Source organism: Nicotiana tomentosiformis, chromosome 12 (genome assembly GCF_000390325.3).
Source record: "Nicotiana tomentosiformis chromosome 12, ASM39032v3, whole genome shotgun sequence".
Taxonomy (NCBI): Eukaryota; Viridiplantae; Streptophyta; class Magnoliopsida; order Solanales; family Solanaceae; genus Nicotiana; species Nicotiana tomentosiformis.
In genome coordinates, this window is record NC_090823.1 from 43,438,639 (window position 1) to 43,459,360 (window position 20,722).

At 41.8% G+C, this 20,722-nt stretch overlaps 1 protein-coding gene across 1 annotated transcript; it reads right to left on the bottom strand.

The window, feature by feature from the left end:
- Nucleotides 1-14,413: 14,413 nt before the first annotated feature.
- LOC138902547 (uncharacterized) lies at nucleotides 14,414-14,866 on the bottom strand. Its single transcript, XM_070190428.1, has one exon. The coding sequence runs from the start codon at nucleotides 14,864-14,866 to the stop codon at nucleotides 14,414-14,416; it is 453 nt and encodes a 150-aa protein (XP_070046529.1).
- Between the last annotated feature and the right edge of the window lie 5,856 nt (nucleotides 14,867-20,722).

Below are 20,722 nucleotides of genomic sequence, written 5' to 3' on the forward strand. Positions count from 1 at the left end.
TTCTACATGTTGTTGTATCTTCTGACTTATCTATTTTGCAGGAAGAAAAGCTACTTTGCGTGCTTAGATAGCACAAGCGGACGATTGGATGGACCATGGATGACATTCGTGGTATCAACCCAGCATTTTGTATGCATAAAATTCTCATGGAGGATGGGCACAAACCGAGTGCAGAACACCAATGTCGCTTGAACCCAGTCATGAAGGAAGTGGTTAGTAAAGAAGTCATAAAGTGGCTCGATGCATGTATTATCTTCCCTATCTCTGATAGCAAGTGGGCAAGTCCAGTCTAGTGTGTACCTAAAAGGGTGGAATGAAGGTGGTTATAAATGATAATAATGAATTAATTCCAACTAATATTGTCACCGGTTGGAAAATTTTCATTGACTACCGAAAACTGAATAATGCTACTAGAAAAGATCACTTCATCCTTCCCTTTGCTGATCAAATGCTAGATAGGTTGGCCGGACAAGACTACTATTGTTTCCTTGATGGATATTCTGACTATAACCAGATCTCTATTGCACCAGAGGACTAAGAGAAAACTACCTTCACTTGTCCTTATGGCACTTATGCTTTTAAGCAAATGCCAATTGGGTTGTGCAATGCACTTGCGACTTTTCAAAGGTGCATGATGGCAATCATCACTGGTATGGTAGAAAAGTTTGTTGAAGTATTTATGAAAGATTTTTCGGTCTTTGGACCAACTTTTGATGAATGCTTAACGAATTTGAGTAAAGTGCTTGCCAGGTATGAAGAGAAAAATTTGGTGTTGAACTGGGAGACGTGCTATTTTATAGTACGAGAAGGAATTGTACTCGGGCACAAGGTGTCCAAAGATGGGTTGGAGGTGGATAAGGCAATAGTGGATGTAATTGAAAAATTGCCACCCCCAATCTTTGTCAAAGGAGTTAGAAGCTTTTTGGGACATGCAGGTTTCTATCGTAGATTGATTAAAGGTTTATCTAAGATTTCTGCTCCCTTGTGCAGGTTGCTCGAGAAGGATACACCTTTCAAGTTTCATGAACACTGCTTGAAGGCGTATGAGGAGTTGAAAAAGAGATTGGTGACTGCACCAATTATCATCGCCCCAAGCTGGGAGAGTCTTTTGAATTGATGTTGATGCCAGTGACACGACAATTGGGGCCGTATTGGGTCAGAGGAAAAATAAAGTGTTCCACTCAATTTAATACGCTAGCAAAACTCTAAATCCAACTCAAATAAAATACACTGTCACAAAAAAAAGAGTTGCTACCGGCAGTATCGGCGTTAGACAAATTTAGAGCCTACTTGGTGGGAACTAAAGTCATTGTCTGCATAGACCATGTAGCCCTCAAGTATTTGTTTGAGAAAGAGTATGCTAAGCCTAGACTAATTCGTTGGGTTCTTCTCTTGCAGGAATTTGATGTGGAAATCAAAGATCGAAAAGGGATAGAAAATCAGGTGGTAGACTATTTGTCGCGTTTGGAAACTCGCGCACATGTTGAGGAAGGGAGCGAAATTCAGGAAAGCTTCCCTGATGAGCAATTGCTAGCCATCACAGCTGGCACGACCCCATGGTATGCTGACTATGTGAACCTCATTGTAAGTGGGATTACTCCGTCTAAGTTATCTCCATATGGTAAGAGGAAATTCATGCATGATGTGAGGCTTTATCTATGGGATGAGCTGTTTTTATTTAAGGAGTGTGCAGATCGGTTGGTGCACCGATGTGTTCCTGAGGAGGAGATTGAAGTAATTTTATATGATTTCCATGCATCACCATAAGGGGGGCACCATGTTGGCGACAAAACAGCTGCAAAGCTGTTGCAGTCGAGATTCTATTGGCCTAAGCTATTCAAGGATGCACATGCGTTTGTGAAAATATGTGATAGGTACCAGAGGACGGGTAAAATTTCGAGAAGGCATGAGATGCCATTGAAAGGCATACTTGAGGTTGAAATCTTCGATGTTTGGGGAATAGACTTCATGGGGCCATTTCCAGCATCAAATGTCCATGGGCACATCTTGGTTGCAGTTGACTATGTGTCAAAGTGGGTTGAGGCTGTGGCCTTGCCTACGAATGATACTTAAGTGGTGGTGAGCTTGTGAAGAATAATATTTTCACCAGATTCGGGACTCTACGTGCTTTGATTAGTGATGGAGGTACTCACTTTTGTAACAAACTATTGGGCAACCTCTTAGCTAAGTATGGGGTGAGACACAAGGTTGTAACTGCTTATCATCCGCAAACTAGTAGTTAAGTGGAGGTCTCAAATAGGGAGGTGAAGCAAATTTTGGAGAAGACAGTGAGTGCAAGTAGGAAGGATTGGGCTAGCAAGCTAGATGCCGCTCTATGGGCATATCGCACAGCATACAAAACTCCAATTGGAACTTCGCCATACAGGATAGTATATGGAAAGGCTTTTCACTTGCTTGTTGAGCTTGAGCACAAGGCATATTGGGAAATCAAGAAGCTCAACTTTGATATGGATCTAGCTGGGGAAAAATGGATGTTTCAACTGAGTGAGATCAAAGATTTTTGACTGCACACATATGAGAATGCGAAGTTGTACAAAGAAAAAACAAAGAGATAGCACGACAAATACATTTTTCATCGTGAGTTCAAAGCCGTTCAAGTCGTTCTCCTGTTCAATTCAAGGTTGAAGCTCTTTCTTGGGAAGCTCAAGTCGAGATGGTCGGATCCATTTGACGTAGTACGGGTTACAAATCATGGAGCCGTTGAGCTTAAGGACCCCGAGAGCAATGGCACATTTTTAGTCAATGGGCAAAGAGAGAAATACTATTAGGGTGGTGGTATTCGTCGTCACAAAACTTCGATAGACATGGTGGATGCGTGAGAAAACGTGTTGCATTGTGTCGCGACATTAAATCAGGCGCTTGTTGGGAGGCAACCTAATTTTTAATTCTTTCATAGCTTAGTTTTTTGTTTTTTTAGTCAAAGTAGACTAGATTTTTCATTTTCTTTGTAGTCATAGAAATCATAGGTAGGAATGGTGTGGGATGTGTATAATGGATGTATTAAGTGCTTAGGTTGGAGGATTTTATATAAAAAAGAATAAATAAATTTTGGCGAACTAGCGCCCAGGAGAGCACCCCACGCAGCGTGGGGCGGAGATTACAAAATTCTCAAATCCCCAGCACTAGGCCTAGCGTGGAGCGCTGCGCTGGGGGTCAGTTAATGTTTTTTTAATTTTTTTAGTTAAATTAGTAACCCATATAACCCTACCCTAATACCTACCTACACTCACATAACAACCCATGCCCAATAATCAAACCTATCTCCCCTCAAATTAAACAAATCACTCTAACCCTTCTCTCTCTCACCCGTACTCTCTCCCCCTCTGCCCGCTATCTCTCTCTCTCTCTCTCTCTCTCAAATTCTCCATTGTTTTTGCGCTTTCATCTCAAAAATCATAGGCATGTGTCTTCTTCTCCCCTATTTTCTTGTAATGTAGTGATATCTTGTATTGTTCTATCACCCCTTGATCGCGTCCAATTGGACACCTCAAAAGAGGTATGAAACGGTCATTTGCAATAATTGTAACCCAACTAAGAGTCGGGGTCGAATCCATAGGGAGCTAAGATGGGAGTTAGGGGTATATATTTCAATGCGCATGATTAAATTATGTAGATTGCACTTCCACAAAAAGATTGGTTTTCAATTGCTAATTTTACTCTATTGATTTCAAAATAAAGAAAGAAAACTAGAGATGATTGTTTTTGAGGTTTTTCCAAATTGATAAAAAGCCTAGGGCTGCGACCATTACCTAGGTGTTTGCCTAATGGGATAAAGACTTAATGCTCGTTCTGTTGATTGGGGTGTATTATAGCTCTCAACTCTAAATTGCCCACTCAATACCTCTCGGCCAGAGAGTTGTTTTGCCCAATTTATCTTTCTCAAGAACAAATGTGTATCACATAAAATAATTGATGAAAGCTCAAGTCGGGTTATTACTATCTCTAGGTTGAACCCTTTAATTGGGTAAATCAATCTCTCGACTGACCCAATTCCTTGTTAGCCAACTTATCCTAGACTACGTCTTTGTTTCTCAAGTAGAGACAAGGTCAATTAGGCATGAACTAATATTTGCAACCATTAATTCTATAAATTAAAGCATGAACTAAGCTAAATAATAAACACTCAATCATAAACAAACACTAATTTAGATACCCATAAGGTTTACACACTAGGGTTGGGTCACAACCCTAGTAAAAATATAGCTACTCATACTTGGGTTTGAAGAAAATAGAGAAGAAAGACTAATTAAACTCATAATGACAACTTAAAATGATTAAATCTATTGTAAAATACACCAAAGCAAAGTAAACTTCCAAAAATGGCAAAGAAAAACAACTGCAGTAATTGCAGAGGTTCAAACATGACCTAATTTTGTGACACTCGTCTATTTATACAAGGCTGAAAATCTCGGACAAAAATACCCCTCGGAAGGTTCTGCGGCCGCACAATTCCATGTGCGGTCCGCAGATTTTTGCATCTGACCGGAGCTGGAGTTCTGCGACCGCAGTATTCTGAACTGCAGTCCCAAAGCAACTTTTTTGCGGTCCGCAAATTTAGAACTGCAGCCGCAAGACAATCTTCTGCGGTCCGCAATGTTAGGGTTGCGGCCGCAAGGCAATCTTCTCCAGTCGCACAAATATTGTGCGGTCCGCAATTCACTAAAGTTCTGGAATTGGTAATTTGCATAATCTCTGATCTTGACTCCTAGCCTAGCTTTTGCGGCCGCACATATCATGTGCGGTCCGCAATTTGCACAATTATCTTCCGATTTTTCATTCTTTGCTTGCGGCCGGTCCCCAATTTCTTCTGCGGACCACACAATTTGTGCTTTTGTTCCCTTTATTGCCTTGTGCTTAGACTGCTCCTTTTTGAGTCGGATTTCATCTCGGGAGCCAAACTTCCAGCATTAATGCAATTTTGCACAATTTTATTAGTTTCGGGCACACAATTCAATGCTTTTAGACTAAAATAAAAGTTAAAAGGCGCTAATAAGTAGTCAAAATCCCCACTTATTAACTCCCCTAAACTTAAGTCTTTTCTTGTCCTCAAGCAAATAATTTAGTTCCCACCTCCAAAAGTGAAGGGTCATTTTAGCGAGTCAAAGGTGAGCCATCCACACATCAGTTGGGACCAATAATTACCCACACTACTTATGTATTATCAACAAGGCAAGAAGTTAAACATTTATGCACATATAGTTCTAAAGTGATATTTGAGCATCAAAAGTTGACTTACTCATCAAGGACTCTTTCTCTATCATGTAGGTCATTGTGTATTCCAAACACTTCCTCCTCTACTCTTCGTTTGCCTGGCTCACTTATGAATTTTAGCACTTAATCCAAAGATTTATGAAAGGTTCACTCATCTCTCTTAAGAGAATGTTGCAAGTACGGCTTCAAGTACTATTGGCTTGTCCCTCATATAGATTGCCACTATTGCAAGTTCACTCGGCTCGAGATCAAATAGGCTTCTTTCGGGATGTAATGAAGGCTTTTGGATTAGGGTTGGATACAATATGGTTGAGTGGGTACACTGTTCCTTAAGCACTCCATTGTTTCTATTCTCGGTTCACACATTGCCAAAACTTTGAGGCACTTTCTCTTTTCTTGGGGAACTAAAGAGACCTAACATCACTCTTTCTTGCTCATTACATTTATTTTTTCCCTCTTTGATTTCTTCATGATTGGTATCATTACCTCTCTTTGAATCCCTTAAACTCTTCCACTTATTCACTTTTTTGCATTTTTTTTCTTTTCTTGCCTTTTCTTCTCGTCGTTTATTTTCTCTTTTAATGCGTTGATAAATTTTTCAATTTCCTCGTCTCTCTCACCAAACCTATATTTTAGCCATTTGTTTCACAAGAGTGTTAAGAAAAGCTCGGGTGCAAAGAGAGGGTCACGGCAAAATGGGTACAAGCTTGTAACATGGTTATCAAATGAGAAAGGCTCGAGGATCAAATGGGTTGACTAGGGTTAACAACATTGGTAGGCAATAGAAAATTCAAATTGTCCAAGGAAAGCCTACAATCACTTCTCAAGCCAAGGAAAACTTAGGATTTCTCCTTGAAACACATTCGGGGCAAGTTCTAGACCTTTCGCACGGGTACTTGGACTAGCAACAAAGTATCTCACCCCTCACACAATTGGATAGTTAAAAAGGATAGAGTCGAGGGCCCACAATGACCACATTCAAGATTGAAAATCACTATGGTTCAATTAAACCACTTGGTGGTTGCCAAAGTCAACACAAGAGTCACAAAGTCACTAACTAGAGCTATTTCTTTCAAAAACATTGTTTCTAACCATAAGCACGTAGTTAAGTGTGTTGGTACCAAATGAAGCATGTTTGACTCTTCGAGCATGACCTAATTAGGTCTTTTTATTCATTACTACTACTATTATTACCTAAACACCAAAAACGGTCTAATACCCTTAAGAAGGGTGTCTCGCCATCCATTATTGGGACGGGTCACCCAGTTCACACAACAATTACTTTTGGAAAGAATCGTGGCATTAAGAAAACCAAAGGCTTATTGTCTATTAAAACATAAAAAGAAGATACTAAAACAAACAAAGAAGCTACTAACTCAAACTACGAACTAATAATAGAACTAAAAATAAAGAAACTAATTAAACAAAAACTACTAAATATACATAATTAGAGAAAAAAGAGAGAATATATACAAAATATAAAATAGAAAGAAAATAATATCAAGTTATTACAGGCCAATTGTCTCAGAATGTACCAAATATCAGCAAAATAAACTCCACCCCCTGAATAAAGATAAGCATTGTCCCTACTGCTTAACAAAATAAGAGTAAAAGAGGGGAAAGAGTAAAGAAAACTCCCTGTGGCTCCTTGGTCCTATCTGTGTCCCCAACAATGTCACCGCCCTCACTCTTATATAACTTGATCTCATCATCCTCAGCTCTGGGTGTGACTGGGTCAGTGAATATTTGACGCACTGCGTCGGCAGTGTCGACAACAGAGTCTGGCTACTCAGACTGGCCAGCTGGAGCCACCAGTGATGATGGTGCTGCAGGAACTGGGTCTGAAGGGTGTGGGTCAATCAACATGTCAAAAGGGATATCTCCGGCTTCAGCAAGCTTGGTCACCTACCTTCAGAGCTTGTCCATTAGCTTCTTACTTTCCTGGGACTTTCTCATCTTCTTTACTTCTTTGCCTAGCTCTTCGATCACTAACCCGTGCTGTACCAAGGTAGCCATGATGGTGTTCTGGTTCTCTAGGAGCTTCTTCAATGTCTCCTCAACTGTCGGGGGAATCTGAGGTGCCTGAACTGAAAACTGTGCTGCAACAGTATTGGATAGGTCAGACAGCTTTACAGTGGCTGTTTGCATCCAGTTGTTGAGGCTCACCAATATCTGGGAGACTCACAGAGCAGAAAGTGGAGCAGTAGGCATGGGCACCGGCTTCAAAGCCAAAGTGGAGATTGTGGCAGGAGCTGCATAAGGGTCTATGGATGATAGTGGAGGCATAACTGTGGCACTAAAGGAAGGATCATCCGAAGTAGATGGGACATCAACTCTCTCCGCAACTACCGCAGCTGGCTCATCAGACTGGCCTGTGGTGGTAGACGGTTGACTTTTTCTCTTTGGGTCTCTTCGGTTGACCGTCATAAAGAAGCTAATTAAACAAAAACTACTAAATATACATAATGAGAGAAAAAGGAGAGAATATATATAAAATAAGAAAGAGAAAGAAAATAATATCTAGTTATTACAGGCCAATTGTTTCATAATGTACCAAATATTATCAAAATAAACTCCATCCCCAAAATAAAAATAAGCATTGTCCCCAATGCTTAACAAAATAAAATTAAAAGAGGGGAAAGAGTAAAGAAAACTTCTTATGGCTCCTTGGACATCTCTGTGTCCCTAGTAATGTCACCGCCCTCAGTCTCATCTAACTAGATCTCATCATACTCAGCTGTAGGTGTGACTGGGTTGGTGAACATCTAACACACTGCCTCGGTAGTATCGGCAGCAGAGTTTTGCTCCTCAGATTGGCCAACTAGAGCCACCGATGCTGATGGTGCTGCAGGAACTGGGTCTGAAGTGTGTGGGTCAATCAACATGTCAAAAGGGATTTCTCCTGTTGTAGCAAGCTTGGTCACCTGCCTCCGGATCTTGTCCACTCACTTCTTACTTGCCTAGGACTTTCTCATCTTCTTTACTTCTTTGCCCAGCTCTTCGATCACTGACCCGTGATGTACCAAGGTAGCCATAATGGTGTTCTGGTTCTCTAGGAGTTCTTTAATGTCTCATCAACTATCGAGGGAATCTGAGGTGCCTGAAGACTGTGCTGAAACAGTACTGGATAGGTCAGACAGCTTTACACTGGCTGTATGCATCCAGTTGTTGAGGCTCGCCAATGTCTAGGAGACTCGCAGCGCAGAAAGTGGAGCAGTAGGCATGGGCACCGGCTTCAAAGCCAAAGTGGAGACTATGGCAGGAGCTGTAGAAGGGGCTATGGATGATGGTGAAGGCATAACTACGGCACTAGAGGAAGGCTCGGCCGAAGTAGATGGGACATCAACTCCCTCCGCAACTACCACAGCTGGGTCATCAGATTGGCCTGTGGTGGTAGACGGTTGACATTTTCTCTTCGGGTTGCTAGCATCCATAAGTGAGTACCATGAGAAAGGCTTCTTCGACCGCACCTTTGTATCATAATCCCTCGGTTCTACCCTCGCATCCGTTAGATACTCTGTAATAGTGTTGGGATATGGGTAGGATGAGTCATCTTGCCGAGCAATGACTGAGATGTTGGCCGACATCACGGCACCCATATTGATAGGGTGCCCGGCCATGGTCGAAGCAACTAGAACTGCCAGAGGGATCGGGACATAAGTCTCTTTCTGGCTTGGGTCCAGTATGCTGCAGACAAAGGTTGCCACCCCTTTGCCTCAAAGCTCAGAGTGCTCATGTGAATAGGAACCCCTACTGTGATCCATGGCGGTGGTGGCCCAGTAGCTGCTAAAATCTCTGCTAACCAAGGCCGGGCTTCATCTCCCATTGCATACTTCTCTAAGTATTCCTCCGGCTCGACATCTTTGAAACCCAAGTATGTGTTTAGAGTGGCTTGATCAAATCTCACTTTAAGGTTACGCACTTTGGTTACCTTTGTCCCCTTCTTGATATATGCCATATTAGCGTAGAATTCACGGACAATATATTCCTTGGCATCTACCACACTCTAGGTGAACCACATCCACCCATTGTGTTCCTTGAACTCTCTCAGCGCTGCCGGGTTCTATTTCTCCAAATCCATCAACTGAAATTATCGCTCTAGAGTAAGCGACCTCACTGGCCACCATTGATGGAAGCTGGTGAAGGCGGCCAAACTAGAAAACTAGTCCTCCCAAACCTCTTTCTTCTTCGTTCTTTCAAGGCCGACAACTGTAGCATCTCCCCCTCTGCCATCACCAGGGATGTCCTGAATTGATGTCCCCGATGCCTCAGGGGAAGGTGTAGTAGATGGCTCAGAAGCCTGGCTAGCACTTTCCGAGCCCTCAGAAGTGCTATTAGATGTGGACGACTCGTCCCTGAGTTGATACCTACCCTGGCGACCTTTATTGCACAACCGTCTGCTCTTGTACAGAGGCTTGAGTTTCCCTCTGATGCTTCCCTAGATGGGACATAAGATCTAGTCTCGGAAAGGTCTGCACCTCTCCCTCTGCCTGTTGTAGGTTTTCTTGCGATTGTCTTTTGTAGGCTGAGGGGTAAAGCACTCTTGCCTCGACCCCTGGAAGGTTCACCCCTTCCTTTCGAAGTGTCACCTCTGCCTCTAGATCGAACCATTTTATGTACCAAGCAAAGGCGATTGTTAGTTACAATTCAAGTTCAGACATACAACGAGATATGTAAGGACACACCAGAAGACACAGTGAGGAATACAGTTGAAACATGCTTGCAGGATAAGGATCTGCGGTCCGCACATTTTTCCTTGCAGACGCATATTGGGCCTTGCGGAATGCACAATTCTCTCTTGTGGCCGCAGATGTGAAGTGCGGTCCGCACATTTTTCATTGAGCCCGCAACTCATAAACCAAAAATATGCCAACTCTCTGATGATAGAGAATTGGCTGATGTGCGGTCGCAACCTTATTTCTGCGGTCCGCACAATTTGTCTTGCGGCCGCACATGTGAGTCACAAATTTGTAAATTCTTTGATAATAGGACAAATGCAGTTATGCGGGAGCGATGGGATTTCTGCTGTCAGCACAATTTTCCTTGTGGCCGCAGACCCATTCGTTACTAAAATTGCCCTAGACTCAACTTCTGTGGACCGCACAAATTTCTTGCGGCCGCAAAATTCAAACAATAACGAACAGGCTAGTATGACTAACTAAGTTTTGCAATTGTTTTGTGTAATTTTTGATATGGCAACAACATAAAAGCATGAAAACACGTTTTCCCAGTCCCCATTAAGCAAGTATTAGATAACCCACTTCAGATTTACCCCCACATAGTTGTACTATTGAGTTCTACTGACAAATGACCTTAAACTAATTAAAAAGCTATAAATTAAACTAAAAGTGCAAAAATCTCACAAGGAATTTAAGCATGCCAGGGATGAGTGATCAACAATTGCTAGGCGTGTGGGAAGATGAGTCCCCAAGAAATTTCAATTTTAGTGTTGTGTATGTGCTTAGAGAGGGAAAAGTGTAACAGTAGCCCTAGCCCTCTTATTTATACTCATCGATTTTCTAAGGGAAAAAAGAGCGAGTGCGGCCGCAGAATTTCAGTTGCAGACCGCACTCTGTTACCTTTTGAGCTTAAACCATCATCTTGTCTACGGTCTTCAGAATTTTGTGTGCGAACGCAGATCCTTTGTTGCGGACCGCAAATTTTCTGTTGCGGCCGCAGATCGATAATTTTTCTGACAGACCAACTTCAAAGAGTTGTCATTTTCCATCTTCCATTTGTGTTGTCCGCAAGTTAATTGTGCGGTCCGCACAATGCAGCTGCGGTCCGTAATTCTTTCAACACTTAACCAAATTTCTGTTCACAATTCCTGTAAGGCACACTCAACCCTGTAGCACACTTCAAATCAAGTTAGCACAAAAATAACACCTAGCTACAAAAGAAGAAAAGAAAAGAAAATGAAACATGGGTTGCCTCCCAAGAAGCGCCTGATTTAACGTCGCGACATGATGCAGAATACCATCAGTTGAAATGAATCACCGCCACGATGTGGCCATCTCCAAATTTTCGCAAATAGTGCTTCACCCGGTGACCATTGACTCGGAATATCTCATTGTTTTTGTTCTTCAAGTCCAATGCACCAAAAGGCATCACACCCACAATTTCAAAGGGACCACTCCATTTAGACTTTAGCTTTCCAGGAAACATCCTCAACCTCGAGTTGAACAACAATACGAGATCACCCACCTTGAACTCTTTGTTCCAAATGTATTTGTCATGAAGATATTTCATCTTTTCTTTGTACAAGGACGAACTTGCATAAGCATTATACCGGAACTCATCTAATTCATTCAAATGTGCAACCCTCAAGTTAGCGGCTACATCCCAATCAAGATTCAACTTCTTTAGAGCCCACATGGCTTTGTGCTCAAGTTCCACCGGAAGATGACAAGCTTTGGCAAACACCAACCGGTATGGCGACATTCCGATAGGTATTTTGTAAGTCATCCAATAAGCCTACAATGCATCATCGAGCTTCTTAGACCAATCCTTCTGGTTAGCATTCACTGTTTAGGACAAAATATTTTTTATCTCCCGGTTGGAGACTTCCACTTGACCACTAGCTTGTGGATGATAGGGAGTCGTGACTTTATGAGTAACACCATACTTGCTAAGTAAAGTGTCGAAAACCTTGTTGCAAAAATGTGACACCCCATCGCTTATAATAGCCGATGGAGTACCAAACCTTGTGAAAATATTCTTCTTCAAGAACGCCACAACACTTCCCGCCTCATTGTTAGGTAGAGAAATGACCTCAACCCATTTAGACACATAATCAACCGCGACCAAGATGTAGGTGTTTTAACATGAACTCAAAAATGGACCCATGAAATCAATACCCCACACATCAAAAATATCAATCTCCAAAATGGTAGTGAGGGGCATTTCATTTTTCTTTGAGATTCCACCGGCCCTTTGACATTCATCACATCTTTTCACTAAATCACTTGCATCCTTGTAAAGAGTGGGCCAATAGAAACTGCAACTTAGCAATTTGGTCGTCGTTCTTGCTCCACCATGGTGACCACCATATGGCGAAGAATGACAAGCCCCAAGAATTTCACATTTCGCTTCTTCGGGTACACTTCTTCTAATTACCCCATCCGTACAAATCCGAAAATGGTATGATTCATCCCAATAATAATCTTGACAATCCCGTTTGAGCTTCTTCCTTTGGGTTTAAGAGAACTCATCCGGGATGATACAACACACAAGGAAATTTGCTAGATCCGCGAACCATGGCACCTCCTTCATTGAAATATCTAAGAGTTGCTTATCGGGGAAGGAGTCATTGATTTCAAGGACATCATGCAGCCTCCCCTCCTCCTCCAAACGAGACAACTGGTCCGCCACTTGATTTTCACTCCCTTCTCTATCTTGGATGTCAATATCAAACTCTTTCAACAAAAGAACCTATCTTATCAACCAAGCTTTGGAATCTTTCTTGCTCATAAGATAACGAAGTGCTACATGATCCTTGTGGATAATAACTTTCGCACCCATCAAGTACGGGCAGAACTTCTCAATTGCAAACACAATGGCAAGGAGCTCTTTCTCTATAATGGTATAGTTGACTTGGGCACCATTCATGGTATTACTAGCATAGTAGACCAGATGAAAAATCTTGTTGATTCGTTGCCCCAAAATAGCCCAACTGCTACGTCACTAGCATCACACATGAGTTCAAAGGGGACACTCCAATTTGGAGCAGTGATGATGGGAGTGGTTGTCAACTTGAACTTTAACAATTCAAAGGCTCTCATGCAACAATATTTGAAGTTAAACTTAGCATCTTTCTCAAGAATCTTGCACAACGGGTTCACCACCTTAGAGAAATCTTTGATGAAACGCCGGTAAAACCCTGCATGGCCTAAGAAACTCCGCACACCTTTTACCAAAGTTGGAGGTGGAAGTTTAGAAATCACCTCAATCTTTTCCTTGTCAACTTCAATTCCATTCTTTGAGATTTTGCGGCCAAGAAAAATTCCTTCCTCGACAATGAAATGACACTTCTCCCAATTGAGCACCAAATTCGTTTCTTCATATCTTGCCAACACTTTATCTAAATTTGCAAGACAATCATCAAAAGAATCTCCAACTACCGAGAAGTCATCCTTAAAAACATCAAGGTAGTCCTCCACCATGTCGATGAAGATAGCCATCATACACCTTTGAAAAGTCTCTGGTGCATTGCACAAACCAAATGGCATCCGCTTGAAGGTGAAAGTACCATAGGGACACGTAAAGTTTGTTTTCTCTTGATCCTTCGGAACAATACGGATTTGGTTGTACCCCGAATACCCATCAAGAAAGCAATAGAAACACGGCAGGCCAACCTATCAAGCATTTGGTCTAGGAAGGGAAGTGGAAAATGATCCTTCATTGTGACTTTGTTGAGCTTACGATAGTCCATACACACTCTCCAACCAGTCACCGTTCTTGTAGGAATCAACTCATTCTTGTAATTGGTGACCACCGTCATGCCCCCCTTCTTTGGGACACATTGAACCGGAGAAGTCCACGAACTATCGTAAATGGGGTAGACAACCCCGGCATCCAACCACTTGATAATCTCCTTTTTGATAACTTCTTTCATAGCCTCATTGAGTCTCCTTTGTTGTTGAATAGATGGTTTGTCACCTTCCTCCAAGTTGATCTTATGCTTGCAAAATGCGGGGCTTATCCCCCGAATATCCGCCAATGTCTAGCCAATAGCTTTCTTCCTCTTTTGTAGCACCGCTAATGTCGAATCCACCTGCACGTTAGTCAAACAAAAAGAAAGAATAACTAGTAAAGTAGAACAAGGGCCAAGAAATTCATACCGAAGATGTGGAGGCAATGGCGTCAACTCCAAGGTAGGAGGCTCTTCAATAGAAAGCTTTGTAGGAGGAGTTTTCCTATTTTCAAGATCCAAAGATAGTTTCCGGGGTGTGTAATTGTACGACCCCATTCCTTGCAAAGAGTTCACACATTCCATGAAGCCATCCATCTCATCATCATCAAAGATGAGCAAGACAGCCTCAAACATATCACCAACATTGATTGTGGCACTTGTATCATCAACAATAACGTCAGTCACCAAGTCCACAAAAGAACACACCTCGTTGCTATTTGGTTGCCGCATGGACTTGCACACATGGAATACCACTTTTTCATCTCCCACCTAGAATGGGAGTTCTCTGGCTTCAACATCACAAAGAGCCTTCCCTGTAGCAAGGAAAGATCTTCCAAGAATAATCGGCACCTCAAAATCAACTTCACAATCTAGAATGATAAAATCTACCGGAAGAATGAATTTATCAACACGAACCAAGACATCTTCAATCACTCCCAAAGGTCTCTTCATGGTCTGATCGGCCATTTGCAATCTCATAGAGGTGGGTCTTGGTTTCCCAATTCCCAAGGTCTTGCAAACTGAATAGGTCATCAAATTGATACTCGCCCCAATATCACAAAGAGCTTTAGCAAACTCGGCACTTCCAATTGTACAAGGAATTGTGAAAGCACCAGGATATTTCAACGTAGGAGCCATGGAATGCACAATTGCACTCACTTGATGAGTGACTTTGATAGTTTCAAAATTCATTGACCGCTTCTTTGTCACAAGATCCTTCATAAACTTAGCATAACCGGGAATTTATTCCAAAGTTTTAACTAATTGCACATTGATTGAGAGACTCTTCATCATTTGAATGAACTTTTTGAATTGATTCTCGCCATTTTGTTTGGAAAGTCTTTGAGGGTATGGAGGTTTAGGCTTAGGCAATGGTGCCTTAGCCTTTTACACTACCGGCTCCGGTATGTCAATAATGTGATCCCTAGATGGGTTCACCTCCTCTTGAGTCTCTTCCACACTACCATCAATATCAATCCAAACCTCATCATTTTCTTGCACCACATTTTTCGGGACCTCTTCTTCTTGTTCCACTTGCTCACCATCCACAAGTTACTTTTGACTTGAGGCGGGTGCATTCCTACCTCTTCCACTTCTTGTAGTAACGGTCATGGCATGCCCCGTGTTATTTCCTCCCTTTGGGTTTACCACCTTGTAAATTGGTAGTGCCCCCCTTAGGACGAGAATATAGACCTTGAGAGATTTTCCCCATTTGCACTTATAAGTTGCGGATCGATGTGTTGTGTGAGGCAAGTTGGCCATCCGAATCGGTATTCTTTTCCATCATTTGCTTGAACATGTTCTAAATATGCCCTGTCTCATTAGTTGAAGAACTAGGACCATGGGAAGGATAAGGAGGTGGGTTGTTCGGTTGCTGATACATTGGAGGCCTTTGAAAACCCGACACCTGATTGTTACTCCTCCAACTTCCTTAATTATTGCCACTCCAATTTCCTTGATTATTGTTGTTATGCCAATCCCTTTGATTGTTTCCACCACTCCAATTTCCTTGGTTGTTGGAATTCCATTTTCCTTGATTGTTTTGAGGTCGCCATTGTTGTTAGTTTGGGCCTTGGAAGTTGTTACGTTGCCCTTGAAAGTTGTTCACATATTGCACCTCCTCTTCTTGTTCATTGTAAGAATCATCTTGATCAAAACCACTATACTCTTGCACAAAATTGTCCTCTCGATGTTGCACTTGTGGACCCTTGGTTCTCCTCTTGTAAAGTATCACGTTCACTCCCTCCATGGCATCGACTTGCTTATGATTTTGCACTTGTTGAAGTTGAGCCTATTCTAGTTGATTCATGGTGGTAGTCAATTCGGTTATGGCTTGCCCATAGTCATGCAACCCTTTGTGAAGGTGGATCACATTGTGATCTCCTTGTGGAACATTAGCCCAGTCATGAAGTTCCCACCGGTAAATTGATTCACTACACATTGGTTGGTTGTGTTGATCCCACAATAGAAAGTTTGTTGAATTATATTCTCCGTCATATCGTTGTTGGGACATTCCTTAACCATTGTTTGATAGCGTTCCCATATTTCGTGTAGTGGTTCATGTGGCTCTTGCTTAAATGCCAAAATCTCATCCCGAAGTGTAGCCATGTGCCCCGGAGAGAAGAACGCAGAAATAAACTTTTCCGCCAATGCATCCCAAGTGTGAATGGAATGGTATGGAAATCGTTCCAACCAAGCTTTTCCCCGTAGAAATAAGGGAAAAAGCCTTAGCCTCAATGTATCCTCGGAGACGTTTGTTTGTTTTCTCCCCCAACAAGTGTCCATAAACCCCTTCAAATGTTTGTATGCATTTTGACTTGGAGCACCAGTGAAGAAATCTCGTTGCTCTAGCAATGTGAGCATCACGTTGGTGATTTGAATGTTTCCTGCCCTAATACGGGGAGTGACTATTGCACTTACATATCCTTCCTTGGGTAACACCCGGTGTGGAGCCGCTTGTGATAGAGGTGGGGGTGGAACGGGCGCATTGTCATGAGGCACTCGGCCTCCTCTATTTGCTAGAGGTTCAAGAGGAACCTCATCCACTTGGTCATCCTCAACATCTACATCCCCCAAAGAAATATTTTTGAGCTCATTGTTTGCCATGGTTGTACCTACGATTTCTAAAACAAGTTAGTAACACGAAAGGAAAAGAAACTACAAAAACACACCCAAATATATAGCTAACACCGTTTTTAACTCCCCATCAACGGCACCAAAAATTGATCGCGTCCAAATGCACACCTCACTAAAGATAAGTAACGGTCGTTTGCAATAATAAAACCCAACTAAGAGTCAGGGTCGAATCCACAAGGAGCTAAGATGAGAGGGGATTGAATTATCCAAAGTTGCACTTCCACAAAAAGATTGATTTTCTATTTCTAATTTTACTCTATTGATTGCAAAATAAAGAAAGAAGACTGGAGATAATTATTTTTGAGGTTTTTCCAAAGTGATAAAAAGTCTATGGTTGTGGCCATTACCTAGGTGTTCGCCTAATGGGATAAAGACTTTAATGTTTGTTTTGTTGACTAGGGTATATTATAGTTATCAACACTAAATTACCCACTCAATACCTCTCGGTCAGAGAGTGGTTTTTCCCAATTTGGCTTTCTCAAGACCACATGGGTATCACGCAAAACAATTGATAAAAGCTCAAGTCGGGTTATTACTATATCTAGGTTGAACCCTTTAATTGGGTTAATCAATCTCTCAATTGACCCAATTCCTTGTTAGCTAAGTTGTCCTAGACTAGGTCTCTCTTTCTCAAGAAGAGACTAAGTCAAATAGGCATGAACTAATATTTGCAACCATTAATTCCACAATTAAAGCATTAACTAAGCTAAATAATAAACACCCAATCATAAACAAGCACTAAATTAGATACCCATAAGGTTTACACACTAGGGTTGGGTCACAACCCTAGTGAAAATCTAGCTACTAAAACTTGGGTTTGATGAAAATAGAGAAGAAAAACTAATTAAACTCATAATGACAACTTAAAATGATTAAATCTATTATAAAATATACCAAAGAAAAGTAAACTTCAAAATATGGCAAAGAAAAATGGTTACAGTAATTGCAGAGGTACAAACTTGACCTAATTTTGTGAAACTCGTTTATTTATACAAGGCTGAAAATCTAGGACAAAAATACCCCTCAGGAGGTTATGCGGCCGCACAATTCCATCAGCGGTCCGCAGATTTCTACATCTGATAAGAGCTGGAGTTCTGCGGCCGCACAATTCTCAACTGTGTCCGCGAAGCAACTTTTATGCGATCCGCAGATTTAGAACTGCGGCCGCAAGACAATCATCTGCGGTCTGCAATGTTAGGGTTGCGGCCGCAAGGCAATATTCTGCGTCCGCACAAATGTTATGCGGTCTGCAATTCACTGAGGTTCTGTACTTGGTAATTTGCATACTCTCTGATCTTGACTCCTAGCCCAGCTTTTGCAGTCACACATTTCTTGTGCGGTCCGTAATTTGCACAATTGTCTGTAGATTTTTCCTTCTTTGCTTACGGCCGCAGATGGAATTTTGTGGTCCGTAATTTCTTCTGCGGCCGCAGAATTCCTTCTTCGGACCGCACATTTTGTGCTTTTGTGCCTTTTATTGCCTTGTGCCTAGACTGCTCCTTTTTGAGTCAGATTTTATCTCGGGAGCCCAACTTCCAGTATTCCTACAATTTTGCACAATTTTATTAGTTTCGGGCACACAATTCAATAATTTTAGACTAAAACAAAAGTTAAAAGGCGGTAATAAGTAGTCAAAATCCCCACTTATCACCCCCTCATCCCAAATGACCCCCACTCCCCAATCCCCCCTAAGTTTCTTTTACACTTTATGTTGTTATGGTGGGTGGTCCTTAGGTAAATATTGGTTGTTGAAATTGGTTGTGAATTTGTCTATGAAGTAGTAAACTACAAGTCCCTCTACTTCGTTTAAAATTTGGGAGGGTCACCTTGTTCCACCATTGTTGAATAAAGAGAAATAAAATTGATGCCCACCATGTGTTTGATATAATGCATGAAAGAGTAAATTATGCACCGGTGAAGTATGAGTAGTTGAGTGTCGTCGTATGTGATGTTGGGCAAAATGTGGGGTGTTTTGGGGTGGTTTTACATAATCTGAAGCTCGTTTTCCATGTTCACCATACAATAATCACACTACTCACACCTTGTATCATGTGTAATGTATCTTGTAGCCTCTTGTTAGAAGTAGTTAGTGTATTATACTAGTTGTAGTAACTTGGACTCAAGTATTGCTTGCTTGCACTACGACTAAGTCATGGCCATGTTTGACTACTTGAATTGTGTGGCATGGGGAAGTCTTGAGTACCCATCGCCTGGTGGTACAACCTTTTTTCACTATTGAACCACTATTGTGAGTAGATTATAAAGAGCCTTCAGTTTTTAGTGTGGGGTCATATTTGACCCTCACGATGACCTTGGGCGAATTTCTTGATTTATTCTCACATTCATGTTTATCGTGTACAGGTTGCTATGGCCCATGACAGTGCTACCAAGAGAAAAGGAGTGGGGAAGTCCTCTACTACTGCTCCCCCTCCCAAAAAATGCAAGCAGTGAAGGTTCATCCCGGCAAGCTAAAGGGAAGCAGGTTGCTAGCGGGTCGAAGAAGGCACCATCTGGACCAAGGCCTCATTTGGATCTAGTTCGTGAGGATGCCATCCAATGGCATAATAACTTAGTGCCATATGGGCGATACATCTCCGAAATAAGGATTAATGTGAAGACTCTGGAAAAGAACTTCCCTGATGTGCTTGCCCGGTTAAGAGAAATGAAGATGGATAAGTTCCTAGAGTGCCCGGGCAATGCAAATTTGAGCATGGTGCGAGAACTTTATGCAAATTGGAATGGGGACTTATTCAAGTCATGGGTCCACGGAAGGAGGTGCCAATGGATTTTCCTTATGCGAATTTTTTGGAGTTGATAGCTCTAACCCACGGAGGCTGCAAAAGTTTGTCAAATGCCCAAGCTACTCGGCGATATGTCACAGTCTTTGTGGTGTCGATTCTAATGCAAAGTGGATAAGGAATAAGGGGGATGCCCATCTTGAGATGATCCGCTTTGACTTCAATAAGACTGCCAAGGTGTGGCAAAACTTCGTGCAGGCTAGATTGATGCCGGTTGAGCACAATAGTGAATGCACTCGAGCACGTGTGTTTGACTAGTTCTGGATTGATGGGCATTGGATTGAGGTGTTAGAGAGGCGTTGGAGCCGGTTATGGAACTTCAGAGTGAGGTAAATCTTCTGTCTTACTTTGTGAGGAGGAAACTACCCCGTAGGTATCAAATTGTTATGTGCTACTAGTTGTGGGTGCTACGTACGTACGAGGTGACGAGAGTCCGTACGTAGCCAAAGCATGTTTATGTCCGGGTAGACTTAGGACTTTATCATGTAATATTTGAATTATTTGAACTCAATTTGCTAGCTTAATTAATTGAATTTATAATCGAAATTGATTTGGGAATATATTGGGCTAAGCTTTATCACCTTGAGTTGTTTGGCAAGATATTTGATAAACGGTAAAGGTTATATTTACTTTATGCTCATGTACCTGTGTTGTAAGCACGTGACTCGTAACTCGATAAGTTTCTTCCTTTCCTGTGGATCGGGCTGAATGCCTTGGCAGTATATTGAGATGCATCTCTAGTACACATCGGTCGACTCTTGGCAGTGTACAAACCACTCTAGATCGAGCCGTACGACCTCGTTATAATCGTGCGTAACACCGCTAGTAGTCTGAATATTTCGTGAGATGCCCCTTTTATTAGGACCTCCGCATAATTAACGTCTCTCCTATTGCTTTTTCGGATTGATGTAATCACTTGACTTAACTAATTTGTTAATTAGCAGGGTTTATTATGCTCGCGAAGTTCTTTTAAAACATCGCTCGCCTATTCAAGCTAGCCTAAGACTATATGTCTATAGAATCAAACTTGACAAGAACGCATGTATATTTCCTACAAAAATAACCAAGTAAGGCAACTAGAATATGTCTATCCTAATCACGAATCAATTCTTCGATGCCCAGATTCAAGAACTTACTCTATCCA